Genomic DNA, 22,049 nt, shown 5'->3' with positions numbered 1-22,049 from the left:
GCATACAGTGTAATATGACAAACCAAAAATGTGGAAAGGGAAACATTATGGTTTAGTGGATAGGATGCTGGACTGGGCATCTGGAGACCTGGGTTTTATTCACAGCTTTGTCACTGACTTGTTGCATGACTGTAAGCAAGTCACTTCACACTTCTGCTACTTTTTCTCCATTGTAAAATGTTTTGAGACCCATAAATGAAGAGTTCTATATGTGACCTTAGAATTATTATTTATTATTGAAAGGAGCTTCATAGTTTGCAATATTTTGTGACCTGTTGAGATACACAGTGAATCAACACTGTTTGTGATTAAACTTATTTATTTTGATTACAAAAACAGTTCTGAAGTTAACAGTCATGGGACCAAATTCTGTTGTCTATTATATTGGTGTTGTAATAGGGAGCAAAATTTGTTCCAGGAAGAAAAATCTATGCAAAGAGGGAGTAAAGGTCACTAGGTACATAGTGTCAGTCCAGTCAATAATAACACAGACTGTTGGAAACCTGATGTTGTTTATCATTTGAGATTAATATTTCAATGGGCGAAAATCCCTCTCTGTGTTCAGAGTCAGGTTGCTCACAGGTAGCTGCACGTGGAACCAGCAGAAAGAAGTTATTTGAATACAGTAGTTCTATAGGGCTACTCATTCTGGATATGGGATCTTCTTGTTGATACCTGGTGGATGACTAACTTATATAATGCTCCTTCTAGACCTCTCTGTGCAGATTTGCTAATTACTATGAGAAGCATCCTCTCTGTACATTCCAGTTCTGGTAAACGGCAGGAACAGCAAGAATTTGGCCCCCAGGGAGCACACCTCAGCAGTTCTGGGACCAGTTAGGTCTCCAGCAATAATACCAGGCAGTCACTTTCTAGAGGCTGAATGGGATTAGCTTTTCTTTCTCTGTTGACATAGAAACCTGCATGATTAGAGCTGATTATTGATGTGAAAATGAGATGCACAGAATTTTGCACATGGATGTGGACACAGCAGCAGCACCTGAACGGCTTTTGGAAAAGTAAGAGACTCTATCAGGTTATTCAGTGTGATATAGGTCTGTTTAATATAGTAAATTGATATAGTGAGTGGATGACACTTGCTGTGTGCAGGAAATGTTGGATTGTATGCACTGTAGTATTTTTGGTCTTGTATTTCCTGTATGGTGAACAGAAAACTCTAGCGGATTCATCCATTTTTCATAGTAACCCAAAAGCTGATCTTTGTATTGTTGTCATGGGGCTGTATCTTTAACACAAGGGAGACCTGGGAAATAAACTGCCAACTAGGGGCTCATTTGTAGCCATGCAGCTCCATTGAATTTTTCTTAATTATTGCTGCAACAATTTGTGGAAGGTATTATATTTCCAAAGCCTTTTTGTCACAGGGAAAGAACACTGCATATTAGCAAAATTTAGAATTTTGATTAACTTAAAAAAATATTTTGCTTGTTCTTGCTGCTTGTTCTGCTCAACAAACGCAAAGATTTTTTTTAAAATCTGCATTTTTAATTTAAACTTTTTCCCCTCATTTTCCCTTTTTCCCCTGAGAGAGGTAATTATTTAAGAATGCAATATCTGTCTGAAGAGCTTTTGGGGAGGTTTTTTGCTTGTCAGAAGAGGTAATAAAATCTTAGAAAAAAGCCAGGGAAAAAAGCCATTTAGTTCATCAACCCTTTCTCCATACCCACTAAAGGGCTGTTCTTACATGATTGCTGATTTTCCTAGTAATAAGGCAGATGTCATGTGTTTTTTCAGAAGTCAGTGGGGCTCCATCTAAGCACAGCAGCACACCCACATGCAGTCTCCTATGGGATTGGGCCTTAGGTATGGTGAATGTGCCGTTTGGGCTTTTCACCCTGCTTTGAGCCATGCATACACCCAGAAGCTATGGACTTTCACAGTGTGGATTTAGAGAGGCAGGGACTGCTATTCTTATACCTAAAATGGAGCAGTAGCCACAGAGCTGTTATGTTGGTTCCTGCAAATGCCCAGATATGTGAACTTCACCCGTAAAGCAAATGAATACATATCTTTTCCAATAGTTTTTGACAACTGAACAGTCACTTTTTCATTGTATTATTCTATGCTTAGGAGTCTTCTCCTTGAGGTTGTGTGGTATAAGAGAAGGGGAAATGTAAGTGACCACAAGTACGTTTGTCTTGCTGCATCCCTCATCTGAAATTGGATTGCACAGATGCATTTGGCACTGCTCACATTTCTTCTTGCTTGTGTTGTTCTGTGGTGGTGTGGAGGGGGAGATGCTGAAGAACTGGAGGTGAGGAAAAACAGAGATGGAAAAATTCCACAAAAACAAATGGAAAGAGTAACAAACAGGGAAAAGCAAGGGAGGGTACAAAGACTTGATGCCCAATAAAATTCCTTTCTGACTGTAAATGTGAAAAGAGCGGGTATGTTTACACTTTGAGCCAGGGGCGGCTCTAGACATTTTGCCAAAGGCAGCCTGCCTGCCGCCCTCCCGAGGACCGGCAGAGCGCCCCCCACAGCATGCCACCCCAAGCACACACTTGGTGTGCTGGGGCCTGGAGCCGCCCCTGCTTTGTTTGAGCTGGGGGTTTGATTCCCAGCTTGAGGAGACGTACTTGCGCTAGCTCTTATTGAGCAAGCGAGCTAAACACAGAGCGTAGCTGCAGCAGTGCAAGCTGTGGGACTGGCTGACTGCCCGCAGCACATACCCATCTGAAACCCTAGGCATGTATCTGAGATGGCCTGGGCATCCCGCCACTTGTGACAGCATGGCTACACTCTGTGTTTCACTCCCTAGCTGGATGAGAGCTAGTGCCAGTATTTCTCCATAATCCCATTTTAGAGTGTAGACATATTCAGCAAGACTTGAAGGCCAGACCCAGGGAAATACTGAGGTCATCCACATAAGTATCTTCAGAGAGTTTCATCTCACTTTCTTACCCTGAATCCAATGCAGCAAATGCAATGCAAGCAAAAGGGCAAAGTGTAAGATGAGCAAAGTACAAGTATAAAGCAAGCAGTTAATCAGTTAATATTTGCTCAGTACTTTCAAGATTTAAGCCTTGAACAAGTCCTGACTAGTGTTATATGCTTATTAAGCAGGAAGGGCAAAGAGGGTTCACAATGGTAAGTGGTGACAGTGCTGCTGTGATAGTTGAATTTGCAATGCCTGCAATAAAAATAGACCATAAAGAAGTGATAGTGGTAATAAAGTCTATGCATTCCAAATTGCTAAGTATTCCACTTGTTGAGTAAATTCCTTTTGGGAAAGTACAATATTAAAAACACTTACAAATAAAATGTATCCTAAAAATGAAGAGATGTTTAAGGATGGGAAGATATTATAGGAGGACTGTGGGGTTTTTCTTTGCATGATTTATGAGTGTAAACTTTCTTGAGTGGCTTGTTTTAGCACCTAGAGCCTGGGACAGGCATAACAAACAGATCTGAATACATAAAGAATGAACTACCTTTTTATGTTGCTGTCAATCTCTTTCTAAAATTTATTAGGAAAACTGGGTTATCTGTTTACAAAATGTTAGCTGGGAGGGATGCCCTGACTATTGGAATGATAGAGACAATGTTATTCCCCCCCCCTCCCCAACCCACACACACTGAAGGGCCCTGGCTTTCAATCATTAAAGAGTTGGCGGTAATGTTTGGGAAAAAAAAAAAACCACTTTCTTGCTCTCACTGTTTGACTTCCCAAATGAAAACCTCATTAAAGAAAAATAAATTGGACTGTGGCCTCTTAAAGTTTTTTCCACAGTGTTTAGTCAACACATGAAAAGCTTGTCCCCATTTGCAGCATCTGGTGTCCAGCATAATTCTCAGGAGTCCAACATGGGCAGTATTAACAGCCTAGACTGGAAAGGGAGACCTAAAATACCAAACTGACATTTATGTCTGTGAGAGTCATGCAGTTAAAACCCTGTATGAGTTTTAGAATATTAAGTGTTAGTATTTCCGCTTAAATGTAAACTATACTTTTGGTCTTCAGTAGTACATCAGTATCTATCCATTCAGCTGCTCAGGAGAAGAGAAATTTGCACCTCAGAATCTGTATGGATATGATACATTTGGTATTGCCAGCTCCGAGAGTTCAAAAATCATGAGATTGTCTTGAGTTCATGAGTTTGGTTTTTAAAACAATAATAATACAGCCAGTGTTTGATTTTGGAGCCTATAGGTTTCACGTTTTGAAGCAACCACGAGGCTAGAAACGTATTCTTTTATCAAATTAATTCTGAGATTCTCACCTATTCATGATAAAATCATGAAAGTTGGCAGCACTGGAGAGTTCTATGAAGTATCCGTGGTCCTCAAACTATGGAGATTATTTTTTTCTGTATCAGGCCCAGAATGCAGTTCAGGTAATGCTTCTTAAACTATAGGAGATTAAATGCAGTGACAAACATGATATTTAATATTGGCTGGTTTCAGTTTGTATGGCATTGAAATAGATAGGAAAGTCAATGCTATCAATTTTGTTCCGACATCTCGGTGATTACAGTTTTACTGGACAAAGCTCAAAAGGTTGACAGGTTCAGTGGAGATCAGCACCTAACAAGCAAGTGTCACCTTGAGACATCTTTAAAAGGCCTGGTTTTCAGAAAGTACTGAGCACTCTGGAACACTTAAGGGCAATTGCACCTGTATTACCCCTTAGTGGGCCAGCAAGGACATTCAGTCTCAGGCCTCCAGATCCCCAGCTGTTGCCTTTCTTGGATGGAGACCCACATATCACTCACTTCTGACCAGGTGTGATGGGGTGCAGGTGGCACTGCAGGTGTTAACTGTGCATTGCAGGCTGAGGAAGCCATGCCCCTTCGCTTCTGCTGGGCATGCTAAGCCTGGAGGCAAGGTATAAAAGGAAGCAGCCCAGCTCAGTCTGGGCAGGCTGCTGAAGGGAGAGGAAACCAGCTGCAGATTCTCTCCAGGGAGCTGCTACAGGACCCCAAGAGGAGGCCCTGCCGTCAGGAGCTACACCGCCTGGGGACCCCAGAGATCCATGGGAACCTCACTGGTGAAGACAGGGTAGGAAGCAGCACGAGGACTTAGACTTTGCTCTGGTGGGTGAACTGGGGAACCAATCAGCATGTTTTGGGAGGATCCCTGCTGACTCAATGGCAAGTAACGTCACCATTGCCAGGGCCCTGGGCTGTGGCTCAGAAGAACAGGGAGGGCCCAAGTTCCCTTACCTGGGGTGTCACATCCTCATGAGTGGCACTTCACTTCCCCAGTGAGCCAGTAGGCCTCACAATCCCACAGAGGGGTATGACTTTATTGACTCTGGCCATTAGGTCACACTGACCCAACTGTGAGGGTGGCTTTATCAACTCCATCCATTAGGCCATGCTACCCTGACTGTAAGGGGCTTCTTTATTGACTCTGGCCATTAGGCTTCGCTGCCCTGAGTGGAAGGGCTGCTTTATTGACTCAGGTCATTAGGCCGTATTACCAGGTTCCATAGTAAGTGTCATTCGCAGAGGACCTAACCAGCTCCAATACAGTCTCTTCCCTTTCTGGTGACCACACGTGACTGGGCACCCCCGTGACCTACCCCACAACAAATGGGTGGAAAATTAGGGCACTTGCTGAGAGGTCCAGAAGAGAGAGGAATCAGGCAACGAGACCTCTGCACCACCCTGACATGGATACCGAAAAGCTCCTTTAGTGCATCTACACTGCACACTTCTGTCAGCAGTGTGTAAAGCACATACTTGCATAGCCCCCATAGCCTGAGTATAAAGAGCGATGTAGCTGGTAAGGCACTACTTAGGCAACTGGAATAAAGACATACCTGAACGGTGCGGGTATGTACTCAAGCGCATACCCTGCATGCTTTCTACTTGCCCAACCCATTCTTCCCCATCCACACTGTTATTTTTAGCAAGATAGTGGCCTGCTGTCACCGCACTGCTGGAGTCTTTCCCCTCCACATTGTTGGAGCCCTTCACCACAGGTTAAAACTCCAGCAGCAGGGAAAGGCTCTGCCAGCTCCCCATTGCTGGAGCCCTTCCACACCTCAGGAAAAGCCTCCAAGACTGGAAAAGCCTCTGAAATTTCCCTGTTGTTGTTCCCCACAGTGAAAGGCTCTGGCAGCAGGGAGCTGCTGAAGCCTTTCCTCACTACATCCCCTCTGCCAGAGCCTTTTGCTGGCACATGTAACTACACACCACAGTAGGTGCAGCCTGCTTTTCGCTGTGACATGTAGCTACATGTACACTACATGCTGTCACCGGTTGTGTGTAGTGTTGACATAGTCAGTTTAATTGTCAACATTTATAAGTAGCACATCATTCTTTCTATGCAAGTGTACTGTATTCTTAGGGTAAAAACACTACAGAGAATATATACTTAAAACAATAAAATAACCTGCACGCATGCTAATAACCTTACCAGACACTATTCCCACTTTAACATGGGCTCTGGTAGGAGCAGTCCTTCAACTGCCCACCCCCAGGATTTCCTTTGTGATCACAAGTTCATCACAGCTTCAGCTCAGAACAAGTGCACGGTCTTAAGGGGCCACAGTACCAGCCTTTCCAACCTTTCTCAAAGGATTGGGGCCCTCTGTTGGCCAAGGGTCCTGTCCCTTTGCTAGATCAGGAAGAAGGCCCTGAGTCCAGGATATTTATCAAAAAAATATTTTTTGTATGTTGGTCCCTGGAAAAAACAGTTTGAACCAGTATATGTGAACCTCTCCAGGAGGTGGCTTTAAAGGGCTGATAACAGAGGAAGTCCATTAGCATCCCCTCCCTATTGGAGAAAGTACATACAGTGCCACAAAAAGACATACAAAATTACATTTTAATGCACTGTACCCTAGAGGTACTAACCCTAATTCAGTAAGGTTTAACTTAATTCAATAGAGTTTATCTTAATTTCACAAGGTTTTGTTCAGGATATTACAGGATACTGTCAGTCTGTCACTTACCCACCTTCTGAAAATCAGGCTCTGTCAGAGAATCTCAGGCTGGTCATCCAAAAATTGAAGCAGCAAAATTACCTGTCACTTCTGAAAATCTTGGCCATGATGTTTGTCTAAACATTCCAGATCTTTTTGTATTGAAGGGAAGTTTGGAAAACACAAAAAAGAGGCTCTCTCATGAATATCCTGCTTCCAGCTGGCCCAGAAACAGTGCAAGAATACCATTTTTGGTAGTATTTCAGGTCTTCTCCTTCATGTCCCAAGTACAGCTGGGTGAAATTTTTTGAATAGTTTATTGACAAAAATGCGATCTTGGGTGACCCAAAACTGTTCATGAATTTGAGACAAATAGTTTTGGCCATTCAAAAAATGGCTGGAGGAAGAGGTGCTGCTGTTGCTGCTGTATCTGCTTTCCCCCCTTTTTAGGGCACTCACCAAAGACATGGGAGATCTAGCTTCAAATCCCCTAGAACAGACCCAAAACAGACTTTTTTGATTCACCAAAAATTCTGAAAACATTCAGTTTCAGTTCAACCCAAACTGATTTTTTTCAGAACTGCCACAAAACTGAAAAATCAATTATTCCCCCAGCTCTAGTCCTGTGGAGGGACAGAAGGGCATGAGAATAAAAAAGTGTCCTGTATCTCCCCAAAAAGGTTCCATTTGTGCAAAGGTTCAGGATAATTTCTAATTTAACCAGAATGCTTTACTCATCTTTAACTATTAGCAAAATTGTCTGTGAAAATAAACATGCCAGTAATATAGCAAGTCAATAATGTTGGATTCTTACCTTTAATCTTTCTAAGCTATGTGAAGGGCTTTGGTCGTGTGACTCCTATAAAAGTCGATGAGTGTCTTGTGGTTAAAAGTAAGTTATAGTTTGGTCTTGACCAGTACATAAAAGAAAAAATGATCACCTATTTTCTGTCATGTACTAGTTTATAATTCTATATAAAAATGTCATTGCTCCTCCTGACAGCTTCCTGGAAATGATTTCTTTATTCTTTAAGCCATTTCACAAAACTACAACAGGAATTTAAATTTCAGTAACTGCGGGTAGTTTGAAAAAACTGATTATACATCTTTCACCAAAGAAGCAGGGAAAGACAGTACACATTCCCTCATACTTCAAACTTTACAGACAGTACCTAGAGACTCCATAATCAGAGAGAAAAAAGAATGTATTACAAAGTGCTGTTCTGAACATGCTCAAAAGAGCCCATTACTCTGAGTATTATAGGTAAGCTTTAGGAGGCTGAAATGTGATATGGTTCCTGCAATCATGCTGGGCATAAAAATTGTACTGTAGATAATAGCACCCTTTCGTTCTCTTATAATAGAAGGAAGTATTTGGTTTCTGTACATTTAATAAGGACAGTTTGGACAATGTTATGCGCTAATCATCGCATATTTCTTGAAGAATAAGAGGGTTAAAATGGTTCAGCTGAACTCTCTCTCTCTCTCTCTCTCCCTATGTTTTCATCTGTCTGTGTATTGTCTTTTGCTCTTGCAGCAGATCATTCCTGTCAACTCTCCGGCATATAACTCAGGAGTAACGAGGGACAAAAAAGTCAAAAAGGGCTGAGAAATCTATCGTTCCAGTGGCTTTGAAATACACCCCTACTGATCCTTTTAACAAGCCTGACATAATTTCATTCTCATTTAAAACCCAGGCCTTGGGGAAATGCAGAACCAAATTAAGGAAGGGCAAAAACTAACTTTTCAAGGCAAAGTCAAGGATGGCTCTCAAACGAGTTGTAAACATCTATCCGTCTTAGATATGTATATGACCCCCACTACTACAGTATCTGAGCACCTCAGAATCTTTAGTGTATTTAACCTCACAATGTCCCTGTGAGGTCAGGAAGTGCTACTATTACCACTTTACAGATGGCAAAGTGAGGCAGAGGCAAAGGTCACACTAGAAGTCTATGGTGGAGCAGGAAATTGAACTCAAATCTTCCAAGTCACTCACAGGCTAGCACATTACCCACTTTTCCAGCCTTCTTTTTGTTATTGCCAGGGTATGCTTTCTGATAATTAGTACTGAATCAATGGAAAAAATTAGGTTTCAACTTAAAATAGATGCAATATCACATTTAAAGGGAGTTATAGATTTCTATTCAATGGGTTTCTTCTTTATCACTTATTAAAGTGCCATTATGTGGTGCAGGAGTAATCTCCCTTCTCCTTATGGAGCCCAGAAGATCCTACAATCCTTATGGATTGGCACAGGCCCATTGCATTCCTGCTGCCTCCAGAACCTTTCCTTACACTCCAAGTGGTTTTCATAATACAGAGGGTAACAAAGACTCAGACAATGCTTTCACCATCAGCATTAACTTAATTCCAAGAGTCCTGAAGATCTGTGGAGTACAGTGCCCTGGAGAGTGTACATCCCTCACCCTTCTCCCTGTCCTACCCCTTTAAAACTGTGGAGCCTGAACCCCACTGAGCTCTTATGGTGCGATCCAAAGCCTATTGACTTCAAAAGAGAAACTCCCATTGACTGTAGAGGGCTTTGGATCAAGGCCCTTACAGAGACTCTTATGTGGGGTTATGAGATAGACATACAATACGGTGAATAGACTAATGAATCTCTATGCTCCCTCCCCGCTCCCCCCCCCCGACATATGATAATCAAGGGGAGGTGAATCCAGGCCCAGGTTTGATGAAAAGGAGATGTAGAACTGAGTTTCATCCTCATATTGAAGACAATGCAGCCCCAAAATATCTCGCTATATCACCTAATGTCTTCAGATAAGTGCTGAACCGGAGTGACACAAATGTGAGAGCCCTGAAAGAGGAACAAAAAAATGCCTTCTGCAACTTCTCAGAGAAGCAGCAGCAAATCCCTTGAAATATTATTCCGTCCCTTCCCATAAGATCATACTAGTGGTTATCATGTAGTATCTTCATAGACATCTTACTCTTTATCATTGGTAGAAGATCACCGGCAATAGATATTAATGCACAACCTAGACTGTTAGGAATCAAAGTATTCTGTGAAAACGAATTGCAACTGGAGCTGGTCCATCACTATCTTTTCAATAGTCTTCCCTGAAAAAGGAAAGTTTGAGATGAGACAATAATTGGTGAGATGGTTAATATTCAGTGTTGGTTTGCTGAGTAACAGTTTAAACATAGAGTACGGCTGGAAACTTGGCAAAATCTCAGATGTCCCTGAATGCCCTCTTGAAGAGAGATATTAACAGTTCTCATCAATAATGAGCCAAACATGTGTCTACATGTTTTAATAACCATGAAGGGTATGGGTCCTTTCTACAGATGCCTGACTATAATGTTCCAAGCATACCTAAAACCTCAATGAGTGAATCTAGGTGAAAGCTAGGCACTACAGACAGAGCATTTCTTATTCCTGTTTTGACATTTCCTACAGAAGTGGTCGGCTTTCCCCCAAAAAACAAATGATCTTATTTGCAAACTAAGTTAATATTTTAGTGAAACATACTCTAATTTGTCAAGGGACTGAAGCAGTTGAGGTTAGCCATGCTGGCTACATTCAGAACAACTTTACTGGTCTGAATTTCAAATACCATGCTTGAGGAAAAACTTTCTTTACCTGAATACCTGTTATAGCATAGAATCATCAATAACTCTATGATGCAATAGTCTCTGAGAAAGCATTTCGCTAGCTACATAGATATATAGGAATTGGTGAATTGAATTAGACTCAAGGTCCCTCAGGTCTGATACCCTGTTTCTGACTGGCCAGTACCAGATGCTTCAGAGGAAATTGTATGAACCCTTCAGTAGGCAGATATAAGTTACTCTGAACCCCACATTAGGTCTCATCCTGGTCTCTCACAGTGAGGAGTTTGCCTTAAGCCCTGAAGCATGGTGTTTAATATCACTTCCACAAAATGTGTGTTGTTATTAATTATAACAACTCTGGATATTCTTCCTATCCATATAAATGTCTAGTCCCCAGGGGTGGCTCTATGTATTTTGCCACCCCAAGCACAGCAGTCAGGTGGTTTTTGGCGGCATGCCAGCGGGAGGTCTGCCAGTAACGCGGATTTGGTGGCATGCCTGCAAGGAGGTCCACTGGTCCTGCACCTTCAGCGTACCCACCACCAAAGTTGCAGGACCGGTGGACCTCCTACAGGTATGCCACCGAAGGCAGCCTGACTGCCGCCCTCATGGTGACCGGCAGGCCAGTACCTGAGGCTTGCCGTCCCAGGTACGCGCTTGCTGTGCTGGTGCCTGGAGCCGCCCCTGCTAGTCCCTTTTAGCATCTTAAGTTCTTGGTCTGAACGTTGAGTTCTACAGTTTAATTACACACTGCAAAAACTATTTCCTTTTATTCATTTTGTATTTCTCACATTTCAATTTCACTCAGTGTCCCCTAGGGGAAAACATTGAGAACGCAGTGTCCACTGTGTCAATTGTCATGCCAACTAATTAGATTATCCCTACACTTCCCACTAGTATTACTTGTAGTCTTGATTTCCTTCTGAGAGCTCATAGTATGTGTGTGTATACATTATTTTTCATTGCACTATATGAATATATCAAGTGCCAGAAATATATGTTCTTTATTATCTTACAAATTCATAAAATTAAGAAGCATTAAATTTTGCCTAATATTTAGATTTTGCCCCACAGCAAAAATTTCTGTGAACTTGTGCAATGTGTCTATCTGAATATGCAAAATTTGGTTTTAATGAAGGGGGCTGCAGCAATCTAAATGACAATTCCTACCACTTAACCAATCTGCAATCTGTATGTTAAGTTAATTTCTTGACCACAAAAATATTCTTTGGACAAGTTACCCAAAATGTTCACAGGCTCCAAGTAAATATGAACTATTTGATCTCAGTCCCTACACGTTCGTTCAGCAGTCTTCTCATAGGAAAATTGCATGACTGGAATAGAGGTGTATTCCAGGTCACAACTGAATTATATGGCCAGAGACGAATGTTCAGCATTTGCCTATACTTTGTCCAGTTCTAATTACTTCAAACAACATATGTCATCCTTTTCTCTGCAATTGCAGGTGATTTTTTTCTATAATTTTTAAGCCTAGCCCCAAGATTCCCTTCCCCCTCAACATGTTCAGTTATTACCTGATGGCCTTGAAAGAGTATAAAGTTTCCAGGAAGTGCTTCTGTTTTGATTTTCACATTGTGTTGCTGGTAGAAAAGTATGTGTGGCAATTTGCATAAGTAGCTCTGGGTAAATGCTAATACCCGAAGCCATGACATCCCTGATTTGGTGCATTCATTAATCATCAAAAGAGTTGCTTGATATTCAGAAAAATGAATACAAATTGCAGGTAAAATAGAATTGTGGCTCTGCAATTTTGTTGCCATAAGCCACATTTAGAATTCAGCATGGACTTTATATTATATTATAAAAATATTGGGCTGGTCAAAAACCCAAAATGTTTCCTGTTTTCCCTATTGGGAAAAATAGAGAAGTTTTAAAAAGGGGAGGAGGGATCCCCAAAACCCCCAAGTCAAAATTTTACTGTTTCCAAATACAACATTTAAAGTCATAACAAAAAACTTGTTTTGAAATGTACATTCAGGAAAAAGAGTTTACAATTTTCCCATTGGAAAATTATGTCAAAATCAATAGGAAAATATTGATTTCAACTAAGCCACATTTTGTGATGGGAAAAGTTAGCTGCCAAAAAATTTCAATCTCTCTCTCTCTCTCTCTCTCTGCATGTGAGTTCATTTCTAAACATGGGATACAGTATTATCAGAATGCTGTTGATACACAATTATACACAGAAAATCTCATGAACTGATTCCAGTTTGGAGAAGAGCCAGAAAGGCTGACCAATGTATCTGAAATATTCCAAATAGACACAAAGGCAAGCCTGAGAATGTGGCTGGCTCTGTGGAAAAACTCTCTGGATAAAACTAAAAGAATCCATAATTTCCAGAAACATCTGTGCTGACATCTGCATGCACATGGGAGTTATCAAAGATAATAATACATAAAGACTCCAAACATTGCACAACGCTATTTTCAAGAATTTAGACCTGACAGTTTCCATACAACCTGATGGTATACAAGCCAACAAAATCATTAATCTACATCATGCCTAAGGTGTACAGGAAAGGACAGGAGCCAAATAACCTAGTCTGTGTCTCTGGCTACCTCAAGCCTTGCAAGCAGAATGAAAACAATACACTACTCACCCCTCCTCCTTGTTCTGCGAAAAGTTAGAGTATGACTGAGTGCAGAGTTGTGCAAATAAACTCAGTGTACCGACCCAGATCTCTCTGCTTTATGACAGATCCAGATAACACTCAAAAGTAGAATCATGAATGGCATATGTTTATTCATCACAGATCTGTCACTACCCAACCCAAACTGTAGTCACAATGAATCTTAGTAAGCCATATTGAAATCCTAATAGATACTGCTAACGTTGCTGCTCAAGTTATCCATCCCTTAATCCTTAATCTTCCCATGTGGATCCATCTTCCATTCACACAAATAACAAAGACAAAATAATCACTAGAACACTTGAGAGGGCATTTTCACTCCTCAGTCTTGAATCAAACAAGTGCCACAAAAATTTGTGCCTGTTAAGGGTGTTGGAACTTTTTATTCTTAATTCTGTGTGTCATACAGCAACTTTCTGGCATTCACTATAGATCAATGAATATTTGTTAGTCACCTGATATATATAAGTGGATAGCAATGCAAATAAAGCAATACATTTATGAGGTTTTTTTTTGCTCATGACCTGTTTTATAGTTTTCAATTTTCTGGTCCCTATTTTTTTAGACAAAACAAAAATAAATTGAAAAAGATACTTTTGAAGACTCACATCTTAACTCTTTTTATCCCTGATATATATATTCTGACTACCCAGTGGTAGGTGGTGGGAGAAAAACTGGTAGCAGAAGGTAAGGGCAGGTGGGTGTAGTTACTGAAGTTCCAAAAGGAGGTACCAGAATAATGAAGAGCAGTGGTATGTTTGAGAGGCAGAGAAATCAGAGCAGCAAAAGGATGATGTTGGGAAGGAGAATAAAGGGGAAAAGAGAGAGGCTTTATTTGACTTTAGCCTGAGTAACAAATCTTGCACTTGACTCAATAAATTGTTATAATAGAGAAAAGATATTACTCCATATTTGAATTAAATCCCGTTGTGCACAATTTCATTCCCCCAGGATGAAAATCCATGTATTGAGACACCTATGGAATCCCAGTTTTAAATGTTTCTTCTTTGGTTTTCTGTTCTGATTTTTCATTTTGGAAATCTCTTTCCAGGCATTTTATTTATTGCAGGCAAGAACTCTTTCCCCTCAAATCACCTGTTTTGCCTGGAGCATATAAACCTAGAAACTGTCGCTACACTTGCAATAGCCAGATTAATAATTGCTCTGGGAAATGAGGATGGGTAGCAGATTCAAAACTGTATACTCCTTAGAGAGCAGGTGCAATACATGATAAACACTACTGATCAGCAAAGAGTAAATGATTAATTAGCGTTGGCTAACAGTGGATGTTTCAGTCTTTCCTTTTCCAAAGCAAAAGGAGCAGCAGCAGTAACTGAGTAAGAAATAATTTTAAAATGTATGCTAACATTTTGTTATATTGATCTGCCATATGCTAATACCCACAATGTATATGCTCCATAACGGTACAGTTAGCGTAATAATTTTGTGATTTCCAGCGAATCAGAAAGATTTGGACTCCAGACATGTTTCTCTTTTATCCCAATTTATCTAGTCTAGGCAGATTAGACCTATTTAATTCTTCTAATCTAATATGTCTATCCTAATATATGTACTCTATCATATTTACAGAATACCAGTCACCATAGTATCTAGGCACCAAGATACAGTAATATCAGAGTGGCATAACGATATTAAAAAGGAGCTCTACTCTCACGAACATTTATTTAGAGATTTGTTTTTGCTCTTTTCCCTTTCCTCTACTTCTCCTATTTTACATATTTCTCTTGGAGCTTTAAATTTTCCTGGTTTATACATAATCAAAAACTATTGCAGGCAAATTTTGTGACTGAAAATCCTGTGTCACCGAGAGGGAGATTGCTTTAAGAAAATAGTTCTTTCTTTATCAAGCCCAGTTGCAGTTTGATGTCTTGCACACTGCTAGTTAATCTTGCTCACAGAGGTCTATCTGGGAAGGGGGAAGCCATCCTAGGGTACTTAGAGCTGAATGAAAGCTTCTCCCAAATTGACCCTCGCGCGTTCTGGGATCTTGAGCAAGTCACTCAGCCACACTGATTGCTTTAAATAGAAAGGTGAAATTCTTACATGAAAAATAATTTTCATTCAGTTAAATCAACCAGTTCAATTTGGTTTGAGTAGACCTCTTTAAAGGTCTTACTCAGTTCCAGGTTAGCCTCTCCTGTAGAAATGCCAGTTAGTGCCACTCAGCATGACATTTCCTTTCCTCCATCCTTCCTTCACCTGCACATAGTATCCACAAAAGGAGCAAGGGAGGAGTGAAGTGTTATGTGTGCAGCAGCTCTTCCTCACCACCTTCCATCTGTGAAGGGAGAGATCTACATGCACAGGGCCCCTGTTACATGTGGATTCCTGGGGAATGATCTTTACTTCAATTCTTACTCAGGTAAAATTCCATTGACTTCAAAGGAAATTTTTCATAGGTAAAGACTTTTTTCAACTGAGAACATTTAACACACTTCCCTTGTACTTTTTCCTTATTAAAAATGCAAATCAATTATACGGATTATCATCTTGAGGAAAAACAATTAATAAGATTCATAGAGGTCAATCATTAGTCGAGAACTGTATGTGCTGAGCACAGAACTCATTTGTTTTTGTTTTTCAGGCACTGCAAATGGATGTAAACAAGCTGAATATCACGTTGCTTAGGATATTCCGCCAAGGAGTGGCTGCAGCTTTAGGACTGTTACCACAGCAAATTCATATCAACAGACTCATTGTAAGTACAAAGAATTTTGTATAAGAAAATTACCAGGTAATTTCAGTTAAATTAGCTTTCCTGCCTTTATGGAAAAGTCCAATAGACTCTGATTGAAAAAAAGATCCCCCTCTATAGTTTTTTAAACCATTCTATAGAGCATAATAGAAAATTATATTCCTGTTATCAAATGGTTCAAAAAACATGTGGAAAGGAACTATCTATTAAATTCTAACATAATTCCAGAATTATTTATAGAGTAAATACTATAGAACTCTCTTGGTTTCATCCAAGGGTTTTAAAAGAACTGGCCGAGGAGCTCTCTTGACTGGAAAAGTTGATTTTTTTTTCAATAAATCTTGTAACACTGGGGACGTCATAGAGGTCTGGAGGAAAGCTAATGTTGCACCAATATTTTAAAAGAGTAAACTGGATGATCCAGATTATAGCCCTGTCAGCCTGACACTGATACCTGGTAAAATAATGGAATGGCTGATCTGGGACTTGACTAATAAACACTGGAAGGAGAATAATATATTTCATGCCAGTCAGCATGGATTTATGGAAAATAGATCCATAGTCAAATTAACTTGATATTTCTGATGAGAGTACAGATTGGACTGATAAAGGTTATAGATCTGATGTAATAGACTTCTGTAAGGCATTAGACTTGGTGCCCCACAAAATCTTAATCAATAAACTAGAATAATACAAAATGATAATGGTGCACATTAAATGAAATGAGAACTGGTTAAATGAGAGACCTCAAAATGTATTATAAATCATTAAGATGCAGTGTTTCTAGGGGGGTCCCCCAGGGATAGGTTCTTTCTTGGCCCTATGCTATTTAACATTTTAATCAATGACTTGGGCTGGGGGTAAGAGAGACATAAAATTATCATTGATAAAGTTTGCAGATGCCACAAAGATTGAGGGAGTGGTAAATAATGAAGAGGACAGTTCATTGATGCAGAGACATCTAGACAGGTTGGTAAACTGGGCACAGACAAACAATATGCATTTCAATGTAAATTCATACACCTAGAAGCAAAGCATGAAGCCTATAGTTACAGGACAGGGGACTCTATGTTAGGAATCAGTGACTCTCTGGAAAAAACTTGAGGACCATGATGGATAATCAGCTTCATATGAGCTCACAATGTCTCGCTGTGGCTAACAGGCCTAATGAGATCCATGGATAGAGCCCCGCGCGGATACAAAATTCATATCCGCAAATGGAGATATTCGTGAATATAAGTTCGTATCCGTGGAGCTGCAGGGCTCTACCGGGAATCGAAGTGGTGAAAGCAGCAGCATATTGGGCTGCCGCTCCCAAGAGCCAGCTCTCCGCACTGGTGGCTTCTCTGGCGTGGCTGTACCACCCCTAGCCCCACCCACTGGGGTGGGCACCAGGGCACTGGCAGCTGTCCAGGGTCGTGCCAGTTTGTGCAAATGGCTCACGTGCTTCTGGACAGGAGTCCCTTCCATGCAGCAGTCCGTCTCCTGTCAGGGAGCATGTGAGAGGCTTGCACACACTAGCAAGACCAGGGCAGAGATGGGGGTGGTATATCCATGTCAAAGGAGCTGCCAATTTATCTGCAGATACAGAAATTTGTATCTGCACAGGGCTCTATCCATGGATGTATAAACACAGGAATATTGAATAGTAGGGAAGTTACATTACCTCTGTATCTGGCACTGGTGTAACCACTACTGGAATATTGTAGTGTCAAGTTCTGTTGTCCACAATCCAAGAAGGATGTTGACAAAATTGGAGAGGGTTAAGAGAAAAACCACAGGTATGATTAAAGGATTGGAAAATATGCCTTATAGCAGTGGTCCCCAGATTTTGAGGGCTGTGCCCACCTTACCCCATCAGCTCCCCTTGCCCACACCTCCCCACCCGAGCCGGGAATGGGGTGCAGCTGGGCGGGGACATAGACAGGAGTAAGGGGGCTGAGGCTGGGACCACAGGGATGGGACTGGGGACGGGGACCAAGCTGCAGGTGGGGGCGGGGACAGGAGCAGAGTTGCAACCGGGCCCCGGTGGGGGCCAGCTGCCAGGCCCACGGCTGAGTGCGGCTCCATTCCTGGCCCCACCCCTAGCCTCGGCCCCAGGTGGGAGTGAAGCTACAGCCAGGCCCCCAGCCAGGTGCGGAGCTGCACCAAGGCTGGGGATGGGACCAGGCACAGGGCTGGGAGCCGAGGCCATGGCTGGGTGCAGGGCCATAGCAGAGCTCGGGGCAGGGAGGGGCTGGGTGGTGTTCCCTCCCCACCCTCCCTGGGGGCAGGCCTGGACCTGCCACGCCCGCTTATAGGTCCCACAAGCCCCCCTAGGGGGGTGCTCTCCACACTTTGGGGACCTCTGCCTTACAATGAGAGACTCCAGGAGCTCCATCTATTCAGCCTGATAAAAATAAAGTTAAGGTGTGACTTGATCACAGTCTTACCTACATGGGGAACAGAAATGTGATAGTAAAGGGCTCTTCAGTCTAGCAGACAAAGTTAAAACAAGATCTAATGGCTGGAAGTTGAAGCTAGAAAAACACAGATTAGAAATAACTTGCACATTTTTAATAGTGAGGGTAATTAACCATTGGAATAACTTACCATAGGTTGTGGTGCATTCTGCATCACTGATAATTTTAAAATCAAGATCGGATGTCTGTCTAAAAGATTTACTTTAGTTCAAGCAGCTATAGGACTTGATGCAGGAATTAATACAGGGAGTCCTAGAGCGTGTGTTATGCATGAAGTCAGACTAGACCAGAGGTTCTCAAACTGAGGGTTGGGACCCTTTGGGTGGTAAGGTTATTACATGGGGGGTCGTGAGCTGTCAACATCCACCCCAACCCCGCTTTGCCTCCAGCATGTATAACGGTGTTAAATATATAAAAAAGTGTTTTTAATTTATAAGGGGGGGGGTCACACTCAGAGGCTTGCTATGTGAAAGGGGTAACCAGTATAAAAGTTTGAGAACCACTGGATTAGATGTTCACAATGGTTCCTCGCCTTAAAATCTATAAATCTGTTAATTTTTAGTTAATACTATGGTTCATTTCCAGAAGGAAGTTTATTCTCATTTTCTTTATACCTCATCCCTTCATTCAAATATACACGTGATTCTTGCTCAGACTATATGTTGGTCTGTCTCTGTTTGTTTATTTCTGATACATTTCTAAGTCATCATCACCATAATATCTGAGATTTTCAGATAGTAATTTAAATGTCTTGTTATGACATTAATATTCCTGCTTTGATAGTGGGCTTCAGCAGCATGTGTTCAGGAATGGTCTTATAGATCCTAAGGTACCATGTTCACAAAAGCTGGTGACATTTTGTTTCTAAGGAGGAAGAATAAGTCATTTAAAAATAATTTTCAATTCTGTGATTTTTCCATTTAAAACTAGCTAAGATTGTTAATATCTGATGAATGTCTAGTATGTAAAGAACTATACTGTATTGTGATGGGATCCTCAGGGTGCAACCTGGGACTGTGGGAACACTATGCCCCCTTAACTCACTAATATAGGTTGTCTCTCACAATGCCTTAGGCCTGGTCTACAGTGGGGGTGGGGGGATCAATCTAAGATACGCAACTTCAGCTACGAGAATAGCGTAGCTGAAGTCGACATATCTTATATTGACTTAGAATCACTTACTTCGCATCCTCACAGCGCGGGATCGACGGCTGCTGCTCCTCTGTCGACTTTGGTTCCGCCTCTCGCTGAGCTGGAGTTCAGCAGTTGACGGGAGAACTATCGGGGATCGATTTATGGTGTCTACACTACCTGCAATAAATTGATCCCTGATAGATCGATCGCTAGCCGCCGATCCGGCGGATAGTATAGATGTACCCTTACTGGTGACCAGTAGCAAACCCTTCCAGGAGCTGTCGTCACTCAGTACAACTGCATGTGGAGCCCCACACCCACCCAGACTGCATCAGTGATCCCAGAGTTGCTCACTGATCACACAGAGAAAGGCACTAGCTTAATCCCCCCAGCAACCAGCATTGTACTACCAGAATATATTGTCTTGCACTGCTCAAGATGCTTTCTTGGGCAATGCACGTTTATGAATTGGTTCACCACTTCATCAATGGGAAGTGGACATACACCAGCCTTTGTAACCTGAGCAGATTTAACAGCACTTCAGTCAAAACCACTGGTAAGGATAAACTTTAGAATAAGTTTATTGATTACAAAAGATAGATTTTAAGTGATCATAAGTAAGGCTATGTTTTTAATCACGGTATTTTTAGTAAAAGTCATGGACAGGTCACGGGCATAAACAAAAATTAATGACCCATGACCTGTCCATGACTTATATTATATACCCGACTAAATCTTGGGTGGGGGGACAGCCTGGGAGTCCTGGGGGTGCTGGTGGGGGGGCAGCCCAGGGGGCACTGCGTTGCTCATGGTGAAGTGGCCCAGGGACACTCCGTGTGCTTGGGGGCAGCAGCCCGGGACCCCTGCCAGTGCAGGGGGGGGGCAGACACCACTGCACAGCCCGGGACCCCTGCTGGTACTGGTGGGGGTGAGGGTTGGCGGGGCTGGAAGGCTCCCTGCCTGGCTACCCAGAAGCAGTGACATGTCCCTCCCTCAGCTCCAGGGCTGTCTCCAGGCACCAGCATTTCATGCTGGTGCTTGTGGCGGCAATCTGCAAGGGGCGGCAGTCCCTGTTGTTTTGCCCCCAAGCAGCGTGCCAAATTGCCACCGTGGACGGCGGAGGCAGTCTTGTGCCCTTAGGGCAGCACACGTTTCTGTGGTGGCGGCAATTCAGCAGCAGCTTCTATGTTTAGCTGTCCGTAGCGGCTTCAGCTAAACATAGAAGCTGCCGCCGAATTGCCGCCGCCGCGGAAATGCGCCCGCTGTCCGCAGCAGCAATTCGGTGCGCTGCTTGGGGCAGCGAAAACTGTAGAGCTGGCCCTGCTGAGCTCCTAGCCCCTGCGCATTGCCTCCGCCCCAAATGCCAGCTCCGCGGCTCCCATTGGCTGGGAACTGCAGCCAGTGGGTGCAGCGGGGGTGGTGTCTGCAGGAAGAGGCAGTGTGTAGAGCTAGGAGCTGAGGGACGGGGACATGTTGCTGCTTCTGGGGAGCCTCCCAAGGTAAGCACTGCCCAGAGCCCTCGCCTCCTCGTGCCCCAACCCCAAGCTCTAAGCCCCCTCCCACATGCACCCAAACTTTTGCTGCTGCTGCTAGGAGGGGGAGAGGGCGGTGGCTCGAGACTGCCCCAGCAGCAGCTTGTGCGGCTGGCCCAGAGGCTGCCCTAGCTCCTCAGGAGGCCCCCGGGCCAGCTGCACCAGCCGCTGCAGAAGTCACGGAGCTCCCGGGAAGTCACAAAATTCATGACTTACGTGATCTCTGTGACAAACTCTCAGCCTTAATTATAAGTGATAGGCAAAAGTCAGAGTAGTTACTAAAGGAAAATAAAAGATTGGCACACAGTCTAAATGCTCAGTCTTATTAGCATAGCGCCCCTCTCCACCTGGTTACCTCCTTTAATGGCAATCCGATTACAGGTTTTGATGGACAGGTCTGGGTTCTTTTGGATCCCGCCACTCAGCAGGGTGAATCTTTTTTCTTTTCTGCTACGAAATTATTTGGTGGTATCACCCCCCCCCCCCCATCGCTCCTTTCTGGCAGGGTCACCAGGGCAGCTTGGGTGGAAAATTCTAACTACAGAGTAATCCCCACTTACTTGCTAGATAGTTGGAGACTTCCAAGAAATAACACAACACCTAAAAATATATTCAACACAATAATTATATTAAACAGGCAACATATACAACATAACAGGGTGAAACACTATTTTTAGGGTCACAGGTGCCCACGCTTAAAATACCCATGACTTGATGTAACAAGTGTAAAATTAGTGTCCTGTTGGTACAGGTACTTTGCTGGGGCCCCTGATAACCTATAAAATTCTCTGCAGTGGTTTAGCAGTGTGGCTGACTGGGTTCATTCACTACAGCCCATAAGACCCACAAGTGGGAGCAGGTGGCGAATCCTTCCACAGGTGTAATAAGCAGCAGGTAATAAAATCCTCAAACCCTTGCTCCCTGGCTTGAGGACACATTTCGGGGAGTAGAGGGTCCCCAAAACAAATTCCCTGACTAACTAAAAGCTGGTTCACTCACGAACTCCATGAATGTCCTTCAGGTTTAAAGATGACGCTGGACTCCTCAGTCACTGCAGAGGGGCTGCTGTCTGCTGGCAGG

General features: G+C 42.7%; 1 protein-coding gene across 2 annotated transcripts in view; it reads left to right on the top strand.

The window, feature by feature from the left end:
- Positions 1-22,049, top strand: part of PTPRR (protein tyrosine phosphatase receptor type R) — a 238,935-nt gene that overhangs the window by 92,320 nt on the left and 124,566 nt on the right. For both annotated transcript variants that reach the window (XM_050935224.1, XM_050935215.1), the window contains exon 3: positions 15,731-15,844. In XM_050935224.1, coding sequence (XP_050791181.1) covers positions 15,731-15,844 — 114 coding nt within the window. The remainder of the gene's footprint in view (positions 1-15,730; positions 15,845-22,049) is intronic.

This window comes from Gopherus flavomarginatus, chromosome 1 (genome assembly GCF_025201925.1).
Source record: "Gopherus flavomarginatus isolate rGopFla2 chromosome 1, rGopFla2.mat.asm, whole genome shotgun sequence".
NCBI classification, from domain to species: domain Eukaryota; kingdom Metazoa; phylum Chordata; order Testudines; family Testudinidae; genus Gopherus; species Gopherus flavomarginatus.
The sequence above is the reverse complement of the archived record's forward strand: the minus strand, read 5'-3'. Positions and strand labels throughout refer to the sequence as shown.